This window comes from Leptopilina heterotoma, unplaced genomic scaffold, assembly GCF_015476425.1.
Source record: "Leptopilina heterotoma isolate Lh14 unplaced genomic scaffold, ASM1547642v1 Lhet_74, whole genome shotgun sequence".
Lineage (NCBI taxonomy): Eukaryota > Metazoa > Arthropoda > Insecta > Hymenoptera > Figitidae > Leptopilina > Leptopilina heterotoma.
In genome coordinates, this window is record NW_025111173.1 from 990,408 (window position 1) to 1,017,196 (window position 26,789).

At 26.7% G+C, this 26,789-nt stretch overlaps 1 protein-coding gene across 1 annotated transcript; it reads left to right on the forward strand.

The window, feature by feature from the left end:
• The first annotated feature begins 551 nt into the window (after positions 1 to 551).
• On the forward strand, positions 552 to 2,050 carry LOC122510808. Its single transcript, XM_043625711.1, has 2 exons — positions 552 to 880; positions 1,981 to 2,050. The coding sequence occupies exons 1-2, from the start codon at positions 552 to 554 to the stop codon at positions 2,048 to 2,050; spliced, it is 399 nt and encodes a 132-aa protein (XP_043481646.1).
• Positions 2,051 to 26,789: the final 24,739 nt, after the last annotated feature.

Sequence of the window (26,789 nt, forward strand, 5' to 3'; positions counted from 1 at the left end):
ACTGAACCAATGATGGGCTGTTTTTGCAGTCTCGGCATTTCGCACTTGGGCATTTACGTAAAAAAAAATTTTCTCAAAACGGCTACGTCACTCCGCCATTTTTAATTTTTTAAAAAACTATTTTGTATTTACATAGCTTACAATATATATTAAAAAACAATAAAAATAAAAATATCTTAGGTATCTTAAATACCCAAGTGTGAAATGCCAAGACTGGAAAAAAGGCCCACAATTGGTCCAGTAATGTCTGCTGATAATTGGCAATAGTTACTGGGCGATTTCTGGTGTTCAAAACGTTCCATTGCTGGCCAATGATGGCGCTGATTGTCAGATATTCTAATTTTTAAGACTGAGCTGACTCTCGGCCCAATAATATATATCGGCAAAGTCAGTCAATCTTTAATGGCAAAATACAATTGCAACTCATGTGCAACATAGATGAACCCACTCAGGAAAAAAGGAGACTCTTAATGTCTGTAACGCACTCTATATTTTTATACTGTTGTGAGACTTGGGGAGATTCTCTACAAAAAGAGAAATATCGGAAGCGTATGTCACAAGTGCAGAGAAGAGGAGCTTTGCGAGTTGCAAGCTCTTACAGAACTGTGTCCGAGCCGGCATTGCTTGTAATGACAAGTATCATTCCAATCGACTTATTAGTCTTGGAAAGGAAACGGATATATAAGGACAAGGAACATATAAGCAGGGCAGAAGCAAAAAGGGCATCTAGGAACCAAACAATGCGTAAATGGCAGGAGAGATGGAACAATGATGATAGGGGTAGATGGAGATTTAAACTTATTCCGGATATAAGCAGCTGGGTGAAACGAAAAGCAGGAGAAACAGATTATCATTTGACACAATTTCTAAGTGGACATGGGTACTTTAATGCGTACTTATATAAGATAAGTAAAGTTAGAAGCCCGTCATGCATTTATTGTAAAGCGGAGAAAGATGACGCGCAACACACGTTCTTCCACTGCAGCAGATGGAATAAAGAGAGACTGCTACTAAGCCAATCCTTAGGTGTTTTTAATCCGACAAATATTACTTGTAAGATGATAGAAAAGGAAGGAAATTGGATATTAGTTAGAGATTATGTAGAAAATGTACTACATAAAAAAGATAGATTTAGACGCATCGGCGCGAGATTAAATAATAAATTAGGAAATTAAGGTTTTTAAAAACAAATGTAGAAAATAAATAGATATTCAGAAATAAATAGTTATTTAGAAATAAATAAAGGTTACTTAAAGTAAATAGATAAAAGAAGAAATAATAAGATGTACAGAGAGAGTTTCCAGGACGGAAAAATATAGATCTAGGAGGAATTAGGGCGCGGTTTTTTCATGTGGACTTATTGTAATTCGAATTTGTAATATGTCTGTATATTTCTCTCGCAAAACCTAAAAAAAAATCACATTCTCATTCGCTATTCGCGCGGAGGCTCGCTTCGCTCGTAAGTTTTAGCGCGCCTCGGGGCGCGCGAATTGTGCAGTCGTCGCGCTTTGCGCTCCGAGGATTATTGCGCGCAAATGGCTCGCTGTAAGGAGCATACCGCGACGCGTTAACCACTTCGGCGGCATGGCGTTCCAATTGGCGTTCCATGAGTAAGTGGCAGAAGCGGCACAAAGTGCGAAAATGGCGTTCCTACTTGAACTCGATTTCAAAAGTCTGTAGTCAAGTTAAACTTGCCAAAATCAAATATTCTTATTATTTGAGATAAATGAAGACGAATAGGACAAGAAAAAATTATTTTTTCAAGGTGTTAAATAGTTTTATAAGAGTTTTAATGCAGCCAATTTTAAATACTTTTTACGAATAGCGTTCCAACATTCACTCAATATGGTTCACAATATTGGATCCGTCTATTTTTGAATTTTTGAAAATCAATGTAAGATTCATAATCCCCAATAATAAAAAACATTTGGTTTGGTAAACTTAATTTGTTTACAAAGTATAGAAATAATGTTTAAATAGGAACGCCATTTTCGCCGCTTCTGCCACTTACTCATGGAACGCCAATTGGAACGCCATGCCGCTGAAGTAGTTAATTCCTCCCTTATCGTATTTTGTAATGTTTTTTCTTCGTTACGCTAATACTTTACTATCTCATGGAAATATAATGACATTATTTTTACTTACAAAATGTATTTTGTAAATTTGAAGACAAAAAAACGACAACTGGGTCAAGAAATCGAGCAATTGGTATCTGAGCTTCGACAAATGGTATTTTACAAACAATTTCTTTTATATTAATTATTTAATATATAATTTATTTTTTTAACGAAATTTTATCAAGTATAAAAGCTTAGATTCTCCACTTACTTAAATTATATTTTTTAATTTACATGGATGGTTTTGATTGTGATTAAGAAATGTGTAAATGTTGAACCTCACTATTTCCTCGACAAATGGTTCCATCACCCTACTAAGAAAATTATAGGAACGGATTTGAATTCAAAGTTAAAAAAATACTTTTTCAAACTATTCTGACCATTCCGATTTACTTAATATAATATCATTATATTATTTTGTTATTATTATTGTTATAATTTATACAGTACCGTCCGAAATTGTCAGTCCACCCATTTTCAAAGGAATGACAAAATTTTTTTAACATAAAATTCATGAATATTTTTATTATTTTGTTATTTCATTAAGTTACAAGCTGTAAACAATAAAGAATCAATTTTTCGTAACTCCAAACATGTTATTTTATTTTTTAACGATTAATGCTCTTTGAATTTTAAACATGGCCGACCTTGACTGTAAGGACCAACCTGGACTACATTTTTTATCTTTATAACTTTTTCATTTTAAAACCAATCAATTTACTTTGTACAGAAAAGATGTTCCTATTAAACAGGACTATCCAACCATATACTTCAATTGTCCAAATTCATTTTTAAAAAAAGTTATAAACAAAAGTCAAAAGGTGGGCCGACCTCGACTATGTTCCCCTACATTATAGGGGAGACTGGGATAAACCCGCTCACTTTTTTTCAGATCGGTAAAAATCTAGGAAATTATTCTCTAAATCCAAGTTAATTTATATCATTTGAAAGGTTATAATTTCTACTAAAAAAATGAAAAAGTGTTTTTGATTTATCTTTTTTAGTTTTACTTAGAGAAACTTTTAAAACACATATACCAAATTTTGAAATTACAATTCTCCAGGGTGTTATGGTTGAATTCGATTGTTTATAATTTAAATATTATTTATTTGAAAGTTTTTTATATTTTAATCGAATTCAGACTTAACTGTATTAAAAAGAATTTTTAATAGTCTTAAATCAATAAAACACTCAGTATTTTAATAGTAGGAAATGAATGTTAAGTTTATTTCGAATAAATACTGTTATTAAAATTTTAGGATCCCCCTTTAAGTACGTTATCAGTTCAACGTCTCCGGTTAAACGGTATTAAGGTTTATGAAAGAATATGAAAAGATGGGTTGAAAATAGGTTGTAAGACACAAATAATTACTCTAAAATAATAATGACATAATGTAGGTTATTTTATTAATGACATAAGAATAAAGCAGCATTAGCAAGAAAAATACAGTAATAGTTACAAAAAAAATATCCCTTGAAAATATTGCATATATATATATATATATATATACAGTAAGAAAAGCTATCCGTCAGTCATAGGAAAGTATGGGAATCGCATAAGTCTGTCTCACTCCCACTCATGGGACATGACTGACGTGGTAGGTTTTCGTACTGTATATAATCAGTATTAAGAATTATTAAAATTGCCCCCTTTAAGAATACAATAAACGATATAAATTCTTTAACTTTCGTAATATAAACATTTTTATTAAACTAAGAAAATTACTGTATTAACATTAATTTCGCCTTGTGTGTGTATGTGTGTGTGTTATGAAAATTGATAAATGTGGAATTATTATGTAGCTTTCTCACGAATTGTAAATTGTAATTTTAATGAATTATTTTCTTTTTTGTACGAGAAAAATCTTTTTTCTTTTTTTACTTTTATATAAGATAATATCAACACTTATGGATGCTATCCTGTTTTTTTAATTTTAATTGTGCTTTTATCGATACTTTATACTTTTTATTTTTTATAAAAACATAATTTCGTTTTTTTTGTTTTTCTTCTAATTAAATTTGTACCCTCTGATTGAACTAAATCTGAGACAATATTCAAAAAATAATATTTGAATGCTTAAAATTCGGGATCACCGTATTTAAACATTCATCTCATTTTCTGAATAAATTTCAGAATTTAAAGAGACTGAGAGTAAAAAGTCTTAGATCTCAAATACAAGCCTTGAATTTCAATATCTTGTATTCGTTTTTCTCATATATTAAAACAATAACTGAACTTCACTTTGAGATTTTAATTAAATCACTCAGAAAAACACTATAATTAGAACTAAATAAATTTTACTTTCTTTTATTTTTTAATTTTAACTCACTCTTTTAAATATTCACCTTTTTATATTTTATTTCTTTATTTGTTTTTTTGTATAATTTAATATATTCTTTTTATTTGATTCCTTCTTTTTTAAATAAATATTCTTGTTAAATAACAATATCAGATTTTTATAAATCTATCTTTTTTTAAGAAAACACTCACTTCAATATTTGAATTTCAACCCTTGTTTTTGGGGATAAGAAAAATAATCTACTTTCGCCTTTTGCGGGAAAAGAAAAAGTAAAGATATAGTAAACGTCCTGAAATACTCCCGCTCTGCGGGAAATACTCAATAATACTCCTCGATTAATTCAAAAAGGAAATCGTTCACACCCTGGAAATTGACTCAATTTTTTATAGGTGGGAGAAACTTATGCACATGGCCCGCCAAACTTTATTGTTACCAAGGAAGCTTTTTGCAAGGTTGCGAATTCCTTGGTAAATGGCGTGATAGAGTTCGTTGTTCTCTATTGGATTTTGCGCGTGTGTATGTGTATTCTCCTTTGTCAGTATTTTTTACAAGTACTTTAAAGAGTCTTTGTGTAGGTGACTATTTTTTGTACAATTAACAAATTCCCGAGACGGTCGCTACATTCCCTTAAATCATTTCTTTTCATATCCTTTTTATCGAGACAATAATTTAGTAATTTTTTAAATACTGAAAAAATTAAAATAACTATTTATTTTTTTATGGATATTCTTTATGATTTAGTACTAACAAATTGATGAGTAATGTATATAGGGGAGAGTGGGGCAAAGACGCTATGCGGGGTAAAGTCGTTTTTTAAAATATCTCCTTCATTTTCTGTCTATTCCAATTGGTATTAAAAATTAAGTTGCAATGCAATCAGACCAATTGATTAAAAAAAAACCTAAAAATATCAAATATTTTAAGAAATATAACAAAAAAATTGTTTTGCAAAAATAAAATGATAGTTTTACTGAACAAACTTTTATTTTTTAAAACATAAGTTTAAGTATTTAATTTTTAAAAACGTAACATGTAAATAAATTAAATATTTCTCTACACAACTGGCGTGGTGTTTTAGTTTAATTTTGTATCTAAATATTTTAAATTTAAAGTAAAAAATAGTATATTTCGTGACAACTGCTAGCACTAGTTACGAACGATATTTTTCATAACAAGGTGCAAAAAAGTGCCCTTTTTTGCACCGCGTTATGAAAAAGTTTGTTATATGGGGCAAAGGCAATATTGAACATAATTTGGTTAAAAATAATTGAATATTCGAATTTTATATGTATTAATTCACAATATAAGGTTAAAATCACTAAAAGTTTTTATTTTTTATTTAAATAGTTTAATTCTCTTAATAATATGTTGTTAACCTTATGTTTCGTAAATATTATACTAATAAATATCACTTGTTAATTTTTTTAAGGCTTATAAATGCTTTCTTTTAAAAATATAAGCGAAAACGTCGCTGCCCCAGCGTGTGGGGCAAAGGCATTTTTTGCATTGTTTTTAAATTTCATCAAATAAAGTATTTATAATTGTAATATACTAAATAACAACTATTAAAATTTCTTGTTGTTTAGTTTTAGAGTAATGAAAAACAAAGACCGCATAAATTAATGGCTTAATTTAAAAAATATACATCGATAAATGTAAACCTAGCGCCTTTGCCCCACTCTCCCCTTAATTTTAATTAACATGTTTACCCATTTTTAGATTCTATATAATCTTAATAAAAAGTAAAAAAAAGTATATAACAAAAATTAAAATAGTTACGTTTCGAACGTAACACAGGGTAAATCCGCTCACATTATCTTTTCAAGATGGAACATTTTTTTTTTAAATATTAAAATTCGTCTTATTCTCGTCTTAAGTATGATTTATTATTGATAATTTATGTGTTATATAAACAATTCTATAAACAACAAATTGGTTTAATAAATAATGAATATAGGTTTCATGAATTACAACTATCGATTAAAGAAATGTTATATTTTATTAGAAGAAAGTGAAATGTAGTTACAATTTTTGTTTTAACAAATCATAAATTTTATTATTGTTAAAATATAATACGTGAAAATATTTTATTCGAAATTTTAAATTTAAAACTAAGTGAGCGACTTTACCTCAAGTGTATTCCTCACATTTCAGAATAAATTTAATTAAATCTTTTTGAAATAAGACAAAACTATATATGTACTTCGAAGAAGGACTTAAAATTTAAAAATCCAAAAAACATTTTTTTTCTGACACCTCTAAAAACATTTAATCGACTCTGATTCTATGTTAAATTCATGAAACTAAACGAAAGTTCGTTAATATAAGTTGAATGTTAAGTACTATTCACAGGACCAATATCTCCATCTTAAGTTGAGTTCATAGCTTCAAATCGCTAGTGAGCGGGTTTACCCCAGTCTCCCCTACTTGCATTTTCTAATGGAATGTATGTAGATAAAGTCTTGTAAAAATATCAATTCTATAAAAAATTCGATACAAATAAGCCTATGAAAAAAATGTTATTTTTTTGGGACATATAAAAAAGTTAGAGTAATCACAAGTAATTCATTTGGACAAAACGAATCATTGGACGAACGAAATTTTTTTTTGCAGTCGACTTGACAACCAAACTGTCATTTTGAATTGTTTGACAAAACGAACTTCTTATAATTATATGTGCCAAAAACACGTTTTTTGGCCATTTTTGAAGTCCTGTACAATCAAGAAAAAATTTTTTTCTTAAAAGTTATTTACAGCATCTGAAAGTACAATTCTTCCCCTTTAAAAAGACTTTTGAAACTTGAAAAAATCTTTATTTGTCACTAAATATCGTTATTTGAAGTTTTCAATCTGGTAAATTTGTCAATATTCTTATACTGACCAGATTAAAAAATTCAAATGACGATATCTCAGTGAAAAATAAAGATATTTTCAAGTTTCAAAAGGCTTTTAAAGGGGAAGAATAGTGCTTTCAGATGCCGTAAATAACTTTTAAGAAAAACATTTTTCTTGATTTTCAAAAATGGACAAAAAACGTGTTTTTGGCAATTTTAGGTTAGAATATCTCAAAAACTTGACGTGATGGGGCAATTCTGAGGTCAGATTTGGATTCAGCCCGTCAAAAACCTTCGGAAAAGTATTGTTCGGTTCTTGGTTCTGAGGTTTGCCAAAATTTTTTCGGCCTGTGTAATTATAAACTACATTTTAATTCAGTAGTAAATTCAAATTTATCAATGTTTTAAATGAAATAAAAATTTTATTGGATTGCAATTAATCCATTTTTCAATTAATTTTTTATAATTATTATAAAATTAATTAAAAATAATATTACTTCAAATAAAGAATTATTTTATAATTTAATACAATAAAAATGAACAAATTGTTACGTCACCGTAACCTATTTTCAATAATGTTAATAATAATATGTAAAATAATAATAAATAATAATTATAATAATTAATAATAATAATCATAATAATTAATAATAATAATTACAATAATTAATAATAACAATCATAATAATTAATAATAATAGTAATCATAATTATTTAACATATTATTATAATAAATAAATATAACAAATAATAAACGACAATAAATTATAACAAATAACAATAATAAACCACAATAAATTGTAAGAATAAACATTAGAAATAATAACAAATTATAATAAACAGATAGTTATAACAATTTTAAACAACAACTTTTAACAAATAATAATAAACAATAATAAACATAAACATTGTAATAATAAATATTAACAGTAATAATAGAGTTATAATAACTAGGAATTAATACCGACTTTAATTGTAAACAATTATAATCAACAAATAATATAACAAATTATAAATAATGAATTGTAATAAACAATCAATTGTAACAACAAATTATAAACAATTAATGGAAATAACAAAATTATAAAATAACATATGAGTAATAAGCAATGGACAAGTGCGATCTAATGGTGAGTCACCACAAGTGTTCCTGCAACAAAGGGTTTCTCCAAATGCATGGAAAAGCGAACGATTCTCCAAATGCATGGCAAAGCGAACGATTCTTCAAATACATGGCAAAACGTACAGTTTCTATAAATACACAGGGAAATTTGGCTATAAAAAGAGCCAGACCATCAACAGCAGTTCAGTCTAAGAAATCAGTCTAAGAAATCAGTCTAAGAAGTCAGTCTAAGAAGTCAGTCTAAGAAAGCAGTCTAGAAAAGCAGTCAAGAAAATGTAGTCGTCAACATTATAAGTCTCAAATTGAGAAGTGGTGCTCTGCACAAGTCAGTCTTAAAATTTTATCTATAACAAGTGGTTCTTCACGACACAGTGCCCTAAACCCAGTTTCAGTAGTTGTCCTTTACTCTACGTATATTTCAAAAGTGCATTTTGGAAAGTCGATCTGGAAGTCAAATTTGCCATTTAAAAAGAGTGTTCCTGTTTCTCGAGACACAATACTGCATCCACTTAGTCAACCATTAACGGACTAGTGCCATTATACCTGAGCGACTAGCATCACCCTTTGTCCCAAGGTAAACAATCAACCACTCTAAGACTCACATTAGAAAGCCTATGTCCATCTCTTATTTTCATCAATTTTATCTTATTTCATAAAATACACATATATTTGTTCAACTAAAGTAATTTCTTGTTATTTACTACTCCATCCCTATTTTAATTAATTTTAAAATAAAATCGGGAAACATTAGAGAAATTATAATAATTAGGATCGTAACAAAATCTACTACTTATTATTAATTATAAATACTCACATTGAATAATATAACAATTAAATTGTTATAGGAAACTTTATAATAACAAAAAATTGCCCCGCCGATGGTTGTCCACTACCGAACATCATCGATGTCTTTGACGTGCTGGGAGAAGCGGATCCACTGCCAAATATCATTGATTTCTTTGATGTACTGGGAGAAGTGGATCCACTGCCGAACATCATTGATTTCTTTGATGGGCTGGGAGAAGTGGGTCCGCTGCCAGACATGATTGATTTCTTTGATGAGTTGGGAGAAGTGGGTTCGCTGCCAGACACGACTGGCATCATGGATATGTTCGGTAGACCTTGTCGTGGTGGCGGGGCTTTTCACTAAAGGGCAACTAAACAGCAAGAAAAAATGGATTCAGAAAATTCAGAGAAGGTACCCCATGTGAGCAGGCCGGAAACGGGAAATCTCACCATCGGTCCCAGGACTGATGCTCAAGCGCTATCCACTCGGAAGTGGACGACGAGGCAATAGAAGAGAGTCGCGAGATATGCTTGCGGCTCAGAAAGGAGGAGGCGACTTGTCTCGACAAATTGGAGTTGGAGGTCGCAAAGATGATGGAGTCTTGCGACATTCAGAGGGGCGTCAAGAAGACGGTAAAAGATGAACTTAAAGTCATCGAAGTCCTGCTGAAAGAAGCAAAAGCAAAGCATGTCGCGGCCGATGAGTCGGACGTCGATTTGGCATGCGTTCTGAGCGGTGCCGAGTGAAACCGCAAGGACCGTAAGGAAGAGAGAGAGCGTTCATCTCACAACTGGAGGTGTCTCCCAACTGGAGACTCTCCCCTAATCATTTGAAAAATAGTTTTAAAAATTTTATAAATCAAACATATTTGTTTTTTTAGTTTGTAATATTTTATTTTTGAAAATATCCTTTTAAACTGAAATAATTAAAATGAAGTATTAAATTTTATTAAAGTAATCCGTTTTTTAAATAAATAAATTTAAATATTTATTTAATAATGAATTTAAAAATTTTTTGTCTCACAATAATTTTTAAAAATTTCATTCCTACTTTTTAAAATTTTTTTAAATGATGCGTTTTTTGTTTTTTTACTACTATCATGTAATTGCAAATTTCTTATTGCTGGAACAGGAGAAATTGGTTTTATTAAATCAATAGATGAATTAGAATTTCCATTTTTTGAATCATCCATTTAAAGACCTTATTTCATTTGCTTTTTTTAATTTCATTTGTACCCTTTTTTTTTGGTATTGTCCTTAGCTCTTTTTTATTTTTATAGACGTAAGATCTACTTCGTCTGAAAGATTTATATTATTAATTTTTCATTTCTATTTTTGTCTGGAACGATAATTTCTATGATTTTCTGCTATCCTACGTCTTTGGACAGTTTTAAACCTTTCAGTCCCAGTGGTCGATATATCGACCACCTTTTAAGCCACCGATTTTTTTAACATAACTTAAAGAAAAACTTTAAATAAAATTGCATATTTCTTATTTTCGGGGTTTGCTGAATATTAATCTAAAATCTGATATGCAAATTCAAAATGGTAGATCCAATATATGGCGGACAAAAATTAAAAATTAAACAAATTTGCTTGAAAATAGTTTCTCGGGGGTTTTTGGTGTCGCTGATTACGAATCTAAAGTCAGTTTTTAAAAATTCAAAATGGCGGATCCAATATGTCGGACAAAAATTAAATAAATTTGCTTTAAAATTGACTCTCGGGGGGTTTTGGGGTCGCTGATGACGAATCTAAAGTCAGTTTTTAAAAATTTTAAATAGTGGATCCATAAATCCATATGGCAGACATAAAAAGTTATGAATTTGAAAACACCCTCCTCTTTCTTAATACGTGCTTGGGACCGGCAATGGCAGAGTTTCATCTTTTTTAAAAAGTTTTTTTGTTTTTTTAAAATGTTTTAAATGTTTTTTTTTAATTTTTAAATACTTTTATTAATTTTGTTTATTTTTTGAATATTGCTTCCTCATAAAGAAAGGATTGTATTAGCAAAATTTTCGATTGTGATTTTTTGATATATTTATAAACTTTTTTTCACTATACCTAATCTTTTAGTACTTTATGCACGAATGGACATTGCCCGTATAAATGTTATAAATAAATAAAAAAACATTTTTATGTAATTTTATCTCAGAAGTCCAAAAAACGGATTTTAAAAAAATGTCCCAATGTGTGTGTGTATGTGTGTGTGTACTAACATTACATTTGCCTCAATATCTCAGAACGAGAAAGAGCTAAAGGCCTCAATTTTTTTTAAATTGTAGGTCTCCCCGGGGGACATAAAATGAGAGTATTTTCAGCCCGATTCATAAAGTTTAACTATATTTTTTTTTCATTTTGTAAAAAAACGTTTTTTGGCCATAACTTAAAAAAAATGTTAGGACACCTATAAATGTTTTTCTTTAGTTTTGTAGAGTTTTTTCAGACGCATCTTTTGAGCCTTTATTGAACATTTTTCGTCTATATTAGCCAGAGATATTAAAGTTTTAAAAATCTAAATTTTTCGAAAATAACACTTTTTTGAAAATTTTGTTGCAAAATATAAAATTAACTTTATAATTATCATTACCAACTTATAGAGCATTAAAAAAGGCTTCGATTGACCTATCTTTAAACCTAATTCGGTCAAAAATTGTCAAATTATTGGTATTTGAAAAATCAAAAATTGTGGAAAATATCATTTTTTCAATATTCTTGTTTATTAATTTATGTTTAATTATTAAACTATTATAACCATCTTATAGAATATTAGAATATATAAAAACATAGTTTTTGGACCAAGATCTAATGATTTTTAACTCTTTTATAAAAATTAATTCTTATATTTCAATTATTATTATTTCTATGAGGAAGCAAAGTGTTCATGAAATGAATACTAAAATTATAAAAATGTGCAACTTGGTAGCGGTTTTTTTATATTTGTCGTAACGAACGACAAAAGACAAGTGACGAAACATAAAAGACGAACGGCAAAAAAACAAAAGAAAATCAAGAGAGAAAAAAGGGAAAATGGCAAACGACAAAAAAAAGTACTTTTCTCCTATTGTTAATATTATTGTTGTAATAGTCGTAACATTAGATTCGCCATTTAAAAATTTTGCAATAATGATTCCAGATTTGTATTTACACACCCCGCAAACTTCCAAGAAGCAGCATTCAGTCCTATATTGTCAATTTTTAATTTTTGACTATCATATTGTATCCATTATTTTAAAGTTAAAAAAACTGACTTTAGATTCGTAATAAGTGACCTAGAAAAAACCTAAGCGGTAATTTTCAAACAAATTTGATGGATTTTTTATTTCTTCGTCCAACATATAGAATCCTCCATTTTTAATTTTAATAAACTGACTTCAGACTCAGAATCAGGGACTTCCAAAACCTCCAAATACCAACTTTTAAGCAAATTTGTTTCATTTTTAGGGTTCCGTACACCTACGGTGTATCGGCGGAATCCTATCGGTGAGACTCTTGTGTCCGTAGCCAAATCGTGTCCCCCCCCCCCTAGCGGCTAAACTATTTGACCTAGAAAGCTCAAATTTGGTACAGATACGTATTTTCACACGTAGATTACAGGAAAAATATAGAGAATGTGATTGGAGGTGATGGCCATAGCGTTGTCAAGGAAATAACAAGATTTTTGGCCAAAAATGCATAAAAAGTGACCATTCCCCCCCTTAACTTCTAAACTATTCAACATGGAGGGCTAAAATTTGGCATACTGGTGTATTTTAACGCGAATATTTCAGGAAAAATATAGAGAACTTGCTATGTAATAATGGCCATAGCGTTGTCAAAGAAAAACTAAAAAAATTTTAGAAAATTTTTTTTTTCTAATTTCCACATTATTTGATCTAATTAACTAAAAAATGGATTTATTAGTATATTTTTACAGTCTGATCACAAAAAAATATATTAAAAAGTCTAAAAAAAAATTTTTTTAAATTTTTTTTAGATTTTTAAAATTTTTTTTACAAAAATTACAAAATAAAATTTAAAAAAAATTGGACAAGTGCGAGTCGAACTCGCACTGCAATGGCGGGTTCCGTACACAAATATTAAAACAATACTTGCAACATTTATCGGTAATTGGTAGAATTAAAGTAAACAATTAAAAAAATATATTTAAATAATTTGATAAAAAAAAATAACTAAAAGAAATTAAAGTCTTGTATAGCTAATATTGTAAACAATAATAAGTAGAGGAACAAAATTTTCAAATTTAGTTCCTCTACTTATTATTGTTTACAATATTATTAGTTATACAATACTTCAATTTCTTTTAGTTATTTTTTTATCAAATGATTTTAATATATTTATTTAATTTTTTACTTTAATTCTACACTGAGAAAACTGGATATTAAAAATCTTAATATACTAGATATTAAAGAAAAGATGCTAATGCATATCATCTAGATGTTATGGTTTAATATCTTAGATGTTAAAAAGTATAATCTGTAAATGTGAGGTTATGTTTGAACAAGTCTTTTTCCAATATCTTAGATATTAAATTTGAACATCTAAGATGTTACATATTTCACTGTCACAGATATTGACCATTAATATCTAGATAATAAAGCTTAATATCCATTTTTCTCAGTGTACCAATTACCGATAAATGTTGCAAGTATTGTTTTAATATTTGTGTACGGAACCCGCCATTGCAGTGCGAGTTCGACTCGCACTTGTCCAATTTTTTTTTAATTTTGTCCAATCCTCCATTTTTAATTTTAATAAACTGACTTCAGATTCAGAATCAGCGACTTCAAAAACCTCCAAATGCCAACTTTTAAGCAAATTTGTTTCATTTTTAAATTTTGTCCGCCATATTGGATCCGCCATTTTGAATTTTGACAAACTGACTCTACATTTGTAATCAGCGACCCAAAAACCACCGAAAGACTACTTTCAAGTAAATTTGATTAATTTTGCTTCCTCCTGAGGAAGCTTTGCATTGGAGACGATTTTTAATTTTTCAAAAGAAGGTTATATGGACTCATTTTCATGTAGAACATATGTATATTCAATTATGAGCAAATGTCCAGATGTATGTGTGTGTGTGTATGTGTGTGTGTGTATGTCACAAAAATTGTGAACAAATTATCTCATACAAATTTTGATGGATTGTCCTGAAATTTTGCAGGTTTATTGCAGTCATTAATACCTAAAATCTGACACAAGGATTTTCAAAAATATCTACAAAATTTTTTTTTATACAATTTTTTTTAAATTCAGAAAAAAATTTTTTTTGTATTTTTTGAAATAATTTTTTTATTTTTTAATATTTTTTTAATTATTCTCAAAATTACATTCCTTTAAGTGATTAAAAATTAGTCATTCTAATATTGTAAACTTTGGGCATTAAAAAGGATTCGTTTTATATACGAATTTGACTTAATAGAAGTATTCAAATCTAGCGGACAAAAAAGGAATTCAGAAGTATTTAAAATTTTCATCGTCCTATTGATGATAAAATAATTTTTAATGTCTTTCTATTCAAGCCTTCTTACCGGGATATTATCTTCTTACCGTTTACAATAAATTAATGAAACTTACACTGATTACACAAAATTGTTCACTCTTTTAAAAGAAAATATTTGCATGATTGTTAATTTAAAAATTCCGTTTGTGGTCGTTTTTTTATTACATTTTCTAAATCCCTGCCCTCCATTGATAGACTGTTTTGCTGCTGCTTACAGTTATAATTAATATAATTAAGAATAATAATAATTAGAAAGAATAGTAACAGAAAAATAATAATAATATAAATAATTTTAACCCCATGGCTGTCAACGAGATTTCCACTGTTTGGGCCAAAAATATGTTGAAAAAATTTTTAATGGATTTTTATGAAACTTGGTACCCTAAGGTTTCTGGGGTCGCTGATTACGAATCTGACATCAGTTTTTCGAAATTCAAAATATCGAAATTTATTCAAAATTCGTCGAATTTGCTTGAAACTTGTTACTTGAGGGTTTTAAGGGTCGCTGATTACGAATCTAACATTAGTTTTCCAAAATTCAAAATGGCGGATCCAATATGTCGGACAACGAAATAAAAAATTGATCAGATTGGCTTGAAACTGAATACTTGGGGATTTTCAGGGTCGCTGTTTACGAATCTGAAATCAGTTTTTCAAAATTTAAAATATCTGGTTCAATATGGCAGAAATTTTTATTAAAATTTATTGAATTTGTTTGAAACTGGTTAATCTGACATCAGTATGATAATTTATGGTGAAATCAAATTTCGATAAATACCCTGAAAAAATAATGACAGTTTCGTATTCAGCGACCCTAAAAATCCCCAAGTATTCAGTTTCAAGCCAATCTGATCAATTTTTTATTTCGTTGTCCGACATTTTGAATTTTGGAAAACTAATGTTTCAATCAAATTCCACGAATTTTGAAAAAATTTCCGCCATCTTGGATCCGACATTTTGAAAAACTGATGTCAGATTCGTAATCAGCGACCCCAAAAACCCCCGAGTACTACGTTTCAAGTCAATCTGATCAATTTTTTATTTTGTTGTCCGCCATATTAGATCCGCCACTTTGAATTTTGGAAAACGAATGTCATATTCGAAATCAGCGACCTCGAAAACTCCCGAGTAACCGGTTTCAGGAACATTTAAGAAGTTTTTAATCACCTTTTTTAAGTTGCGCATATATGCGTCATGAACCACTTTTGGCCAGTTTAGTTTTGCGCATAAATATATGCGTCAGCGACAGTCAACGGGTTAAGAATTATAATTGTGTTAAATTATAATCAATAAGTATTTTAATTTTATACACGGAGAGAAATCTGTTGCGAATAATGCATAGAGTAGAGGTTATGAATATAGCATAAGCACTTACTAGCGAAAAGTATAAGAGGTCCGCCTGAATATCAGTCGACTCCGCCTAATATTCAGGCGGACTCAAGCAATAAATAGGCTCTCTGTTAGGATTTTAGCATCAAAGAATCTATAGAAAAAGTATATAAAAAGTTTCGAGCATTAATCCTAACAGATTTCTCTCCGTGTAGTAATGGAAAAACTTGTAAATTAAGCGTTCCACTATTTCAATAAATGGAAATTTTATTAAATATATAATTTTCTTCTATTAGCCTAAGCTGCGTTTGTCGAATAGCTAAATGCCTAGCCAGTTAGCTAATTGCCAGATCCCTTCAGGCGAATAGACGAATAATAGTAATATTGATGCTCGTTCGTCTATTCGGCGCCGATTAGCTAACTGCCTAGGCATTTAGCTAAATGACGCTATTGCTTTCTTCCTCTTTCGAAAGTAAATAACGAAAGTAAATAACATAAATAATGTCTCTCTTTACCTAATTTGCATATCTACTCGTTTCATAGAAGGATAAGATTTAACATATTTTGTCTGACTAAAACGTTCTTTTACTACTGCTACAGCACTTTTTGTGTACTCCAGCCTAAACTTAGCTATTGTTACATAAATTTTAGTGTAATTCAAATATTAAAATATAACTCATTTTTATGTATTTTTAGAACGAAGATTAAAAGGGTTTTTATTTAAGAATTTTAGTGAATTCCAAAATTCTAAAATATTCCATTTTCAGAACTAATCTTTCAGCTTTGTAAATGCCTTATAAAAATTCAAATTTATCGCGCTAAAAGTGCACTTTTAAAAAAGTATAATATATTATTAATTATATTCTTTTAAATAGAAGGAATTAATCCACTTCGAATTCTCATCTGAAGAGGCCCAACGTAGTCTGTCGAAAGCTAATGTAGTAAAAAAGAGAAATAAATAAGTGGATTATATTTAAACAAAAAACATAAAAGCATCATATACTAAATTTAAACAACTTAAAAAAAATTTAAATATATTATAATAAATTCAAATTTATATTATAAACCAAATTTAAAAGTAAATTAATCAAATATTTAAGTGAATAGTGGACAATTTTTCAATTAACGAATAGTAATGGAAATGATTCCATGACAGTAATTTTTTAGTCTGAATTATATAATTTTGAATTGTTGAAGAAATTAATAATTACAGTCATCTCTCGATAAGACAAAGCTCGACAACTTAAATTTTTCGACAATTCAAAGTAATTTTTAGATCCTGGTCATTCCCTCTAATGCATTATTAACATTTGATAACTCAAACTTTTCTACGTTACCCTTCGAGTTTGTCTTATCGAGAGTTGACTGTAATTACAAAAAGGGAAAAAGGGACAAAAATAACTATAAATTATTAAATTCATGCATCTCGAATGTTACTCAGAGGTTTTTCGTGTGTCTAATTCAATATGTCGATCTGACATTCAATTTAGTTTCAGTGATTCTCAAAACCTCCGGATAATTATGTTAAGTTTCAATAATTTGATCTCTTAATTTGAATTGCCATTTTAAAGGTTTTAATTTTGATAAAGGAATTTTAATTCCACGACCTTAAAAACCTTAAATGAATTAAATTTTTTTGTAAAATTTTGTTGACAAAAATTTGTCCTTAAAACAATTTTTCAACAGTCTGCCAAACATTTGAGTTTGCTTAGACTTTAGTAACTTGTCATAATTTTCTTTATTCTAAAAATAAAAGACCATTACAAATCTGAAAAAAGAAAGATTTTTATGTTTCTCTATTGTTAAATTAAATGTTTATTTGCAATTTATCACCTACACGAATAGAATGGTTTTAAGACATATATAAATTGTGTATCATCTTGTTTTTGAAATTAGATTTTCGACGGAAAACTCAGAAAATGGTGATTCGAGCAAACACAGTATAATTGGAGCGCACTTGCAGCGGACGGGTCGGTGGCAACTGCATATTGTGAACAACGAACGAAATATACACGGTAACCCCCTCGATGCGGCATCGCATTAAAACACCGCTCTCCGAGAACTTCATTTAACAGTCCTTGTTTATAAACTGAAACAGGACGCGCTGTGGAATATAACTCCGGTTCTAATTACCCAGAGTGCTTTGCTTCTTTCATGAAAACGCAGCCTGCTAACCGGCGGCTAAAGTTTCGTCCCACCACCAAGTCTGTTGAAATTAATCACTCGACTCCATCGTATATAGGTTTATATACATATAGTATATATACACTCTGCAATTGTTACCTAGTAAGAAAGTATAAGTAAAAACCTAATAAATAGTCGGAAGAGAGTTGCCTGATAATTAAGTCCGCTAAGGAGAAAAGAACCCAGAAGTGAAAGGGAGGAGCTTGTTTTGTGCCACATCCTTAAGATCACTAATTAATTCACTTGCCTCCTTCGCCAGAATTAAAGTCGTCATTCCCCTGTTTTGATATTTCTCATCGATTTTCTTTCATTTCTCTTTTGCTAAATATTTATTTTCTTTCTTCAAAGAGATTTTTCAATTTAACTATTACTCATGATTTTTATAGGAGTCAATGAGTTACTTGAGAGTGAAAATTAAACGGCAGAGAAAAAATCTTTATTTGAACCGCGAGTCTTGTAAAATTACTTGACAAATGTTGTTCAAAAAAAGTAATCATCAAAACAGCTGAAAACCTTTCCTTTATCTGGACATAGCTCAGTGCTGTTCGAGCAACGACTATTCGATGTAAACGGGCAACGCAGTGGCGAGGCCATTAAATTTAATGTTTATCGGCACTAACGTAAAATTTAATTAATCTAAAAGTGATTATGAGCAAAAGCACACAGAGCTGAGCGCTGATTCTATCAGTGGCAATCGCCCCATAAGCTCTGATGGCCAGCCATAACCCTTCAAATCCATTTTACTTCACTCCATGGACCTGACATAGCAGCTAACGGTTTGATCGGTCTACACTGCTATCCCGAGGCCTATATTCCTATTCTCCCTCCCCCCTTCAGATTTTCAAGTAGAACAAAAAAGAGGAAAGCAAATCACAAATTTTTATTTGATGTTCTTTTCTTTCAATTTCAACACTCGCTGTTATGGAATGGAATTGAAATAGACTCGATTAAAATATATGAATTCCTATTATTTCATTATTTGAATTTTACTATTTTTATGCTCAGAAAGAAATAATTTAAAATAAAAGAAAAAACTCTTTTTTACTTGTGTCGTATAAGATAAAAAATATCTTTTTCTAATTGAAAAAATTTTCCGGAATGCTCATAAGTCTATTTTTATACTTTACCTTCACTTTCTCAATCAAATAATTTATTGTAAGAGCCTTCAGATGTTATAATTAATTGTCCAGGACCTTCAATATTTTGCATTAATTACAAGCACGTTACTAAAAATTATTAAAAAAGAATGAAGAAAATAAAAAAAGTCAAGGAATATAGAGACATTGATATGCATCGATAGAAAAACATGTTTTGGATGCTTTTTACATCGAAAATTTGAAAACTCAAAAATAATTTAAATATCGCTATATAGCAAAAGGATTATTGATAACTTAAAAAATTAACGTAAAAATAAATTAAAACATAATAGTTAGATTTTCTCAAGTGGACTTTAAATTTTCAAAAGTTGAAATTTATCAGTGTAAATGTGCAAAAAGATAGTTCTATTAGAGTAACGAATAACCTGTAAATTTTATTAAAAAATATTCAATTGTTTATTTTTTATAAACAATTGAAATTTTATGCATAACATTTTTAAAAAATGCATAACTTTGACAAAAATTGACAAAACTTGATGATTCTTTTTGCAAATTAACTATGAAATTCCAAACTTTATAAAAATAATGTTTACTCCATCGAAGCTCTTAATTTGTTATAAAAAATAATTATTTATCATAAACAAATTAAAAATAAAACGTGTTCTGGATAACCATATTCAATTTTATAAATAAGAACTTTAAGAGAATTTATTAAGGATTGCATATCAAAAAGAAAAAATTGTTTCAAGCAAATATTTTATTAATTATGAATTTTTTTGTAAGCGCGCGCAAGCTCCGTGATGTGGGCTCCCGCGTCTGACGAATGTCGTGGCCCCGCTTTGCACGCTTTAACTTGTTTATTTTGGAAGGTTTTCTTTGATAATTTTTTTCAAATTTGGTTTGTATGTTTTGATCTAAAATTCAATTGGAATACTTGTTTATAATAAAAATAGTAATACATTATTTTATTTATATTATTTATTTATAATTTCTATTTTAAGTTTATTCACTGAAAAAAAATATTCTTCTTTTGAGAGGAATATTCCTCTTGAATCAAGAATATTACACTGATTTTTTTTAATTCTATAATTTTATATATTTACTTGTAAACTTTCGTACCTATTAAAAATAAAAAGTAGTAATACAATATATTTTACTACTAAACAGACTAAAATTTTTTATGAGGGTTTTAAAGGAATTTCCTCGGCAAGCATAATGTTGTAAAATTTTGTTCAAAATTACATGAAAGTAAAAAAAATTTTACTCAAACTGAAAGAACTTTTAAAAAATTTATATTACAATATTATCTTTTTATAAATAAAATTTTACAAAATCCTCAAACTGAAAGGATTTTTAAAAAATTTATTTTATACTATATAAATTACAATATAATTTTTTTATAAAATAAATTTTATAAAAATCCTTTCAGTTTGAGTAAAAATTTTTTTACCTTCACGTAATTTTGAACAAAATTTTACCACATTATGCTTACCGAGCAGATTGCATTAAAACACTCATAAAAATTTTAATCTGTTTAGTATGTTACGTCACCGTAACCTATTTTCAATAATAATATGTAGAGTAATAATTAATCTTAATAATTAATAATAATAATCAGATTAATTAATAATATTAATAATAATTAATAATAATAGTAATAATTATAATAAAAGTTAATAACAAAATTATTATTTACATATTATTATAAATAATAACTATAAATATTAATAATAATCAATAATAAATTGCAATAATATTAACAAATAATAACAAACAATAATAAATTGTAGTAATAAACATAAACAATAATAAATTGTAATAAATAAGTTAAATATAACAAATCTTAACAACAAACTTTAAGAAATAATAATAAACAATAATAAATTGTAATAATAAACATAAACAATAATAACTTGTAATAATAAACGTAAACAATAATAAATTGTAATAATAAATATTAAATAATAGAATTGTAATAATAAATATCAACAACAACAAAATTGTAATAATAAATAACAAATTTGAACAATTATAATTAACAAATTGTAACAAATTATAAATAATGAATTGTAACAACAACAAATTATAAACAATTAATGGAAATAACAAAATTATAAAATAACGTATGAATAATAAGCAATGGACACGTGCGATCTAATGGTGAGTCACCACAAGTGTTCCCGCAACAAAGGGTTTCTAAAAATGCATGGAAACTCGAACGAACCGAAAAATACATGAAAACTCGAACGAACCGAAAAATACATGAAAAGTCGAACAAACTCTAAAATACACAGGCAAATTTGGGTATAAGAAGGACCAGACCATCAAACAGTTTTCAGTCTAAGAAATCAGTCTAAGAAATTAGTCTAGAAAAGCAGTCAAGAAAATGTAGTCGTCAACATTATAAGTCTCAAATTGAGAAGTGGTGCTCTGCACAAGTCAGTCTTAAAATTTTATCTATAACAAGTGGTTCTTCACGACACAGTGCCCTAAACCCAGTTTCAGTAGTTGTCCTTTACTCTACGTATATTTCAAAAGTGCATTTTGGAAAGTCGATCTGGAAGTCAAATTTGCCATTTAAAAAGAGTGTTCCTGTTTCTCGAGACACAATACTGCATCCAATTAGTCAACCATTAAAGGACCAGTGCCATTATACCTGAACGTCTAGCATCACCCTTTGTCCCAAGGTAAACAATCAACCACTCTAAGACTCACATTAGAAAGCCTGTGTCCATCTCTTATTTTCATCAATTTTATCTTATTTCATAAAATACACATACATTTGTTCAACTAAAGTAATTTCTTGTTATTTACTACCCCGTCCCTATTTTAATTAATTTTAAAATAAAATCGGGAAACATTAGGGAAATTATAATAATTAGGATCGTAACATATCGTAATTATTTTTGGTGCATCGGCCGTCGTAAACAAGTAAATACAAGAATCATTTAGTTTGAATAAATATTTAATAATTATTTTTGGTAAATAAACCGTCGTGAATTAGTAAATGCAGAAATAGTTTAGTTTGAATAAATATAGTAATTATTTTTGGTGCATTAACCGTTGTGAATTGGTAATTGCAAGAGTAGTTTAGTTTGAATAAATATTTAATAATTATTTTTGGTAAATAAGCCGTCGTGAAATTGATAAATTCAAAAATCATTTAGTTTGAGTAAATATCTTAATTATTATTTTTGATGCATTAACCGTCGTGAATTAAAAATTAAAGAGTACTTTTAATTAATTTGGATTAATTAGCCGTAATAAATTGATAAATGCGGAAGAAGTTTTTTTTTTTAAAATAATCACCCAACTAATTTTTTGTCATAAATTAGTAAATACAAGAAAGAATTTTACGTGAATAAACAAGAATAATAATAATAACAAATTATAATATTTTCATTTTCAAACAAATAATTCATATAAAAATTAAATAAACATAAATAAGTCAATAATAATATCAAATTTTTTTGCAAATTTCACAATTCTTACAAATTTTACATTTGGTATAAACAAAAATTAATTCATAACAATAATAAATATTATAAATAATAATAATAAATAAATAATAATTATAACAAATTTTACTTTTCATTAAAAAATTGATACAGAATTAAATAAACCCTATAATAACTTAAAATTAAACCAGAATAAATAAATAATAAAAAATTAATAAACATTAATAATAATAAAAAATCATAACATTTTTCAATTTCACATTTTTAACTAAAAATTTAAACAGAATTAAACAATACGCATACTTATTAAAAATTAAACAAAAATAAAATAAATAATAATAAATCAATAAACATTAATAAAATAATAAAAATTCATAACATTTTTCAAATTTTTAACATTTTTTAACTTAAAAAATTAAACAGAATTAAATATTTTAAATACCTAGTAATTAAAAATTAAAAGAATAAAAAAAAATATAATAATAATAAACTAATAAACATTAATAATAGTAAAAATTTATAACATTTTTTCCAATTTTCACATTTTTTAACTTAAAAAATTAAACAGAATTAAATAATTTAAATAGTAATTAAAAATTAAGAGAATAAAATAAAATAAATAATAATAAATTAATAAACATTAATAATAATACAAATTTATAACAATTTTTAAATTCTCACATTATTGATACAAGAATTAAATAGAATTGAATAATTTATATACCAATCTAAAAATCAAACGAAAATAAAAATTTATAAATAATAAAAAATTAATAAACAATAATAATAATAAAAATTTATAACACTTTTTCAAAATTTTATTTTTGACTTAAAAATTAAACCAATTAAATAAATTATGTACTAATTTGAAAAATTAAACAAAAATTTAAGTTAATAAATAATAATAAATTAGTAAACAATAACAATAATAAAATTTATAACTTTTTTCAAAATTTTTGTTTCGTGACTTAAAAATTAAATAAATTAAAGAATTTATACACCAATCTAAAAATTAAACAAAATTAATAAATAATAATAAGTTAATAAACAATAATAATAATAAAATTTATAACATTTTTCAAATTTTCATTTTTTGACTTAAAATTAAAACAGAATTAAAATAATTCATATACTAATCTAAAAATTAAAATAAATAAATAATAATAAAATTAATTAACAATAATAATAATAATAATAATAATAACAAATTTTTAAACATTTTTTCAAATTTTTTATTTCTGACAAAATTTTATTTTTAAACAGAATTAAATAATTCAAATTTAAAATAAATAAATAATAATACATTATTTAATAATAATAATAATAATAATAATAATAATAATAATAATAATAATAATAATAACAATTTTTAACATTTTTCAAAATTTTTCATTTCTAGACTAAAAAATTTTAAACCGAATTAAATAATTCACATACTAATTTAAAATTAAAGTAATAATAAATTAATAAAAATAATAAATAATAAAATATAAAAATAAATAAATAATAATAATTTGCAATATTTTTATAAAATTCTAAATTTTTAATCCAAAATTATATAATTCTGATAATAATTTAAAATAAATAAATTAATAAACAATCATAAATAAATAAAAATAAATAATAATAATTTGTAATATTTTATAAATTTTGACACTTTTTGTCAAAAAATTGTTTAATTCTGATAATCATTTAAAATTAAATAAAAATAAAATTAATAAATATTAACATTTTGTAACATTTTTATAAATTTTCACCCTTTTTGGTAAAATTTTTTTTTAACAGAATTAATTAATTCATGTAATAATAAATTATTAAAAACAATAATAATCCAAAAATTTTATAATTTTTTACATTTTAATAATTTCAAATTAAATAAAATAATAAATAAAAATTAAGTAAATTATTAATAAATAAAAATAACAAATAAAATTAATAATAATAAAATAATAACAAATAATAATAAAAATCAAATAAATAATAATTTATATGTTTTTGTTTGTTTGACCGTATTATATATTTTGTAGGATAATGAAAACCGTATCTAGGCCTTTTCATTATCCTACAAAATAATTTATATGGTTTATTAACAAAAATATAATAAAATTTCAGCAAAAATATATATAATTATAAATTGTTATTTTATTACTCACACAAATTTGTCACACTTAATTTTATAATATTCACTGCATTATAATATTTACTCTGAGCATATCTGCATAAGTTCAAATTTACATATTTAAACATTCTTATAACTGTCCATATTCCAATTGTCAAACGAAAGTGATATAGATATTTTTATCAAAATAATTCCTATTCAATTAAGAATAATAAACACACGTGCTACGCAAGGCAAATAGAAATAAATTTCCCACACCCTATATAGGTGATTCTCCGCGTAGCGCACGATTTGGTTTATGAAATTAAAAAAAAATTTTTTTATCGTTATGATTAATATCAATATATTTTTTTGAAGATAAAGGCTTTAGAAAGAAAAATCCATAGCGGGCCGGAAAAATTATTTATAATTTTTGTTGTAAACAAGTGTAGTAATTAACTAATTCACTGTTTGGACACATTCTGTCAAAAAAAAATTTTGCGGTAATTTAAACAATATTATAGCATAAATCTCATTTAAAAATTATTATTTCGGTAATTTATGGTAATTTATGAAAATTTATGGTAATTTATGGTAATTTTTGGAAATTTATGGAAATTTTTGCGATAATTCATAAAAATATGTAAAATTTAAATTATTATTAAAAATTTGGATTTTGGTAATTTATGGAAATGTTTGGAAATTTATGGAAATTTTTGCGATAATTCATAAAAATATGTAAAATTTAAATTATTATTAAAAATTTGGATTTTGGTAATTTATGGAAATTTTCGCGGTAATTTATGGAAATTTATGGCAATTTGTAAGGTAATTTAAAGAAATTTTGTCGGTAATTTCTAAAAATATGCAAAGTAGAAATCACAATTTAAAATTTTTATTTTGGTAATTTATGGAAATTTTTGCGGTAGTTTATAAAAATTTTCGTGGTAATTTATGGAAATTTATTTAATTAATTTATGGTGAATTTTTCTGAGCAATAGGTTTTTTTTATTCCTTATATATGTGGCACCATAACACTACATTTGCACTAGGTTCTTCGTAATACAAAGGTTGGTGAAAATTCTGATGCCGGTGGAGACTAAGGTCGGTGGAAACTTTTTTCAATCGCCTTCAGTTATTTTAATTTTTTTAAAAAAAACATCATTAATTTTCAATCGGTTTTAAGTGGACTTTATTTGTATTGACTAAAACAATATAACTACGCTTTATTTAACCTTTTTTTATAAATAATTGTTTAATTTGTAATAAAATATTTAAGGGTCGGTGGATGCCGGTGGAGACTATTTTGTGATTCCCTTTTCAAATTCCCAACATAAAATGAGTGAAAAATGAATAAATCAATTAGAACATTGATTCTTTTTCCTGAATTAACTTAAGGAAGTTATTTTTTGTGTTTACAAAAGTAATTTTAAGTTAACATTTGATTTTTATTTAAATAATTCACTGTTTGTTAATAAAATAATAAATAGCATCCAAATTTGCTGTCAAGCATAAACTGAAAAAAACATATATAAAATGAATTTAAAAAAAAAAAATTTTTTATTCAACTGTACTAAAGTGGACAATATTAAAATGTCAATAGTAATTGTATTTATTATTGCATATTACTAAAATTATTAACTTTCTTTTCTACACTTCCTATGGGGACAGGTAAAAATTTGACGTTTTCAGCCTTAAAACCGCTTATTTATGAAAAATTATAATATTAGATACAAAAGTAATTATTGGTTTTTGTTTCTAAACATATAGATAACCTTTTTACGTTGGAATTGTGAAAATAGTATATGAAAGTTATTTATTATTTTTCCATTACAACATGAAAAAAACCAAGTTCTGCGCTACGCGGAGAATCACCCATATACATTACTAATAATCATTTTCCAGAAAATATTCAAATTTCCAATATAAACTTCTCTTTCAAAACAAGATTATCAAATTA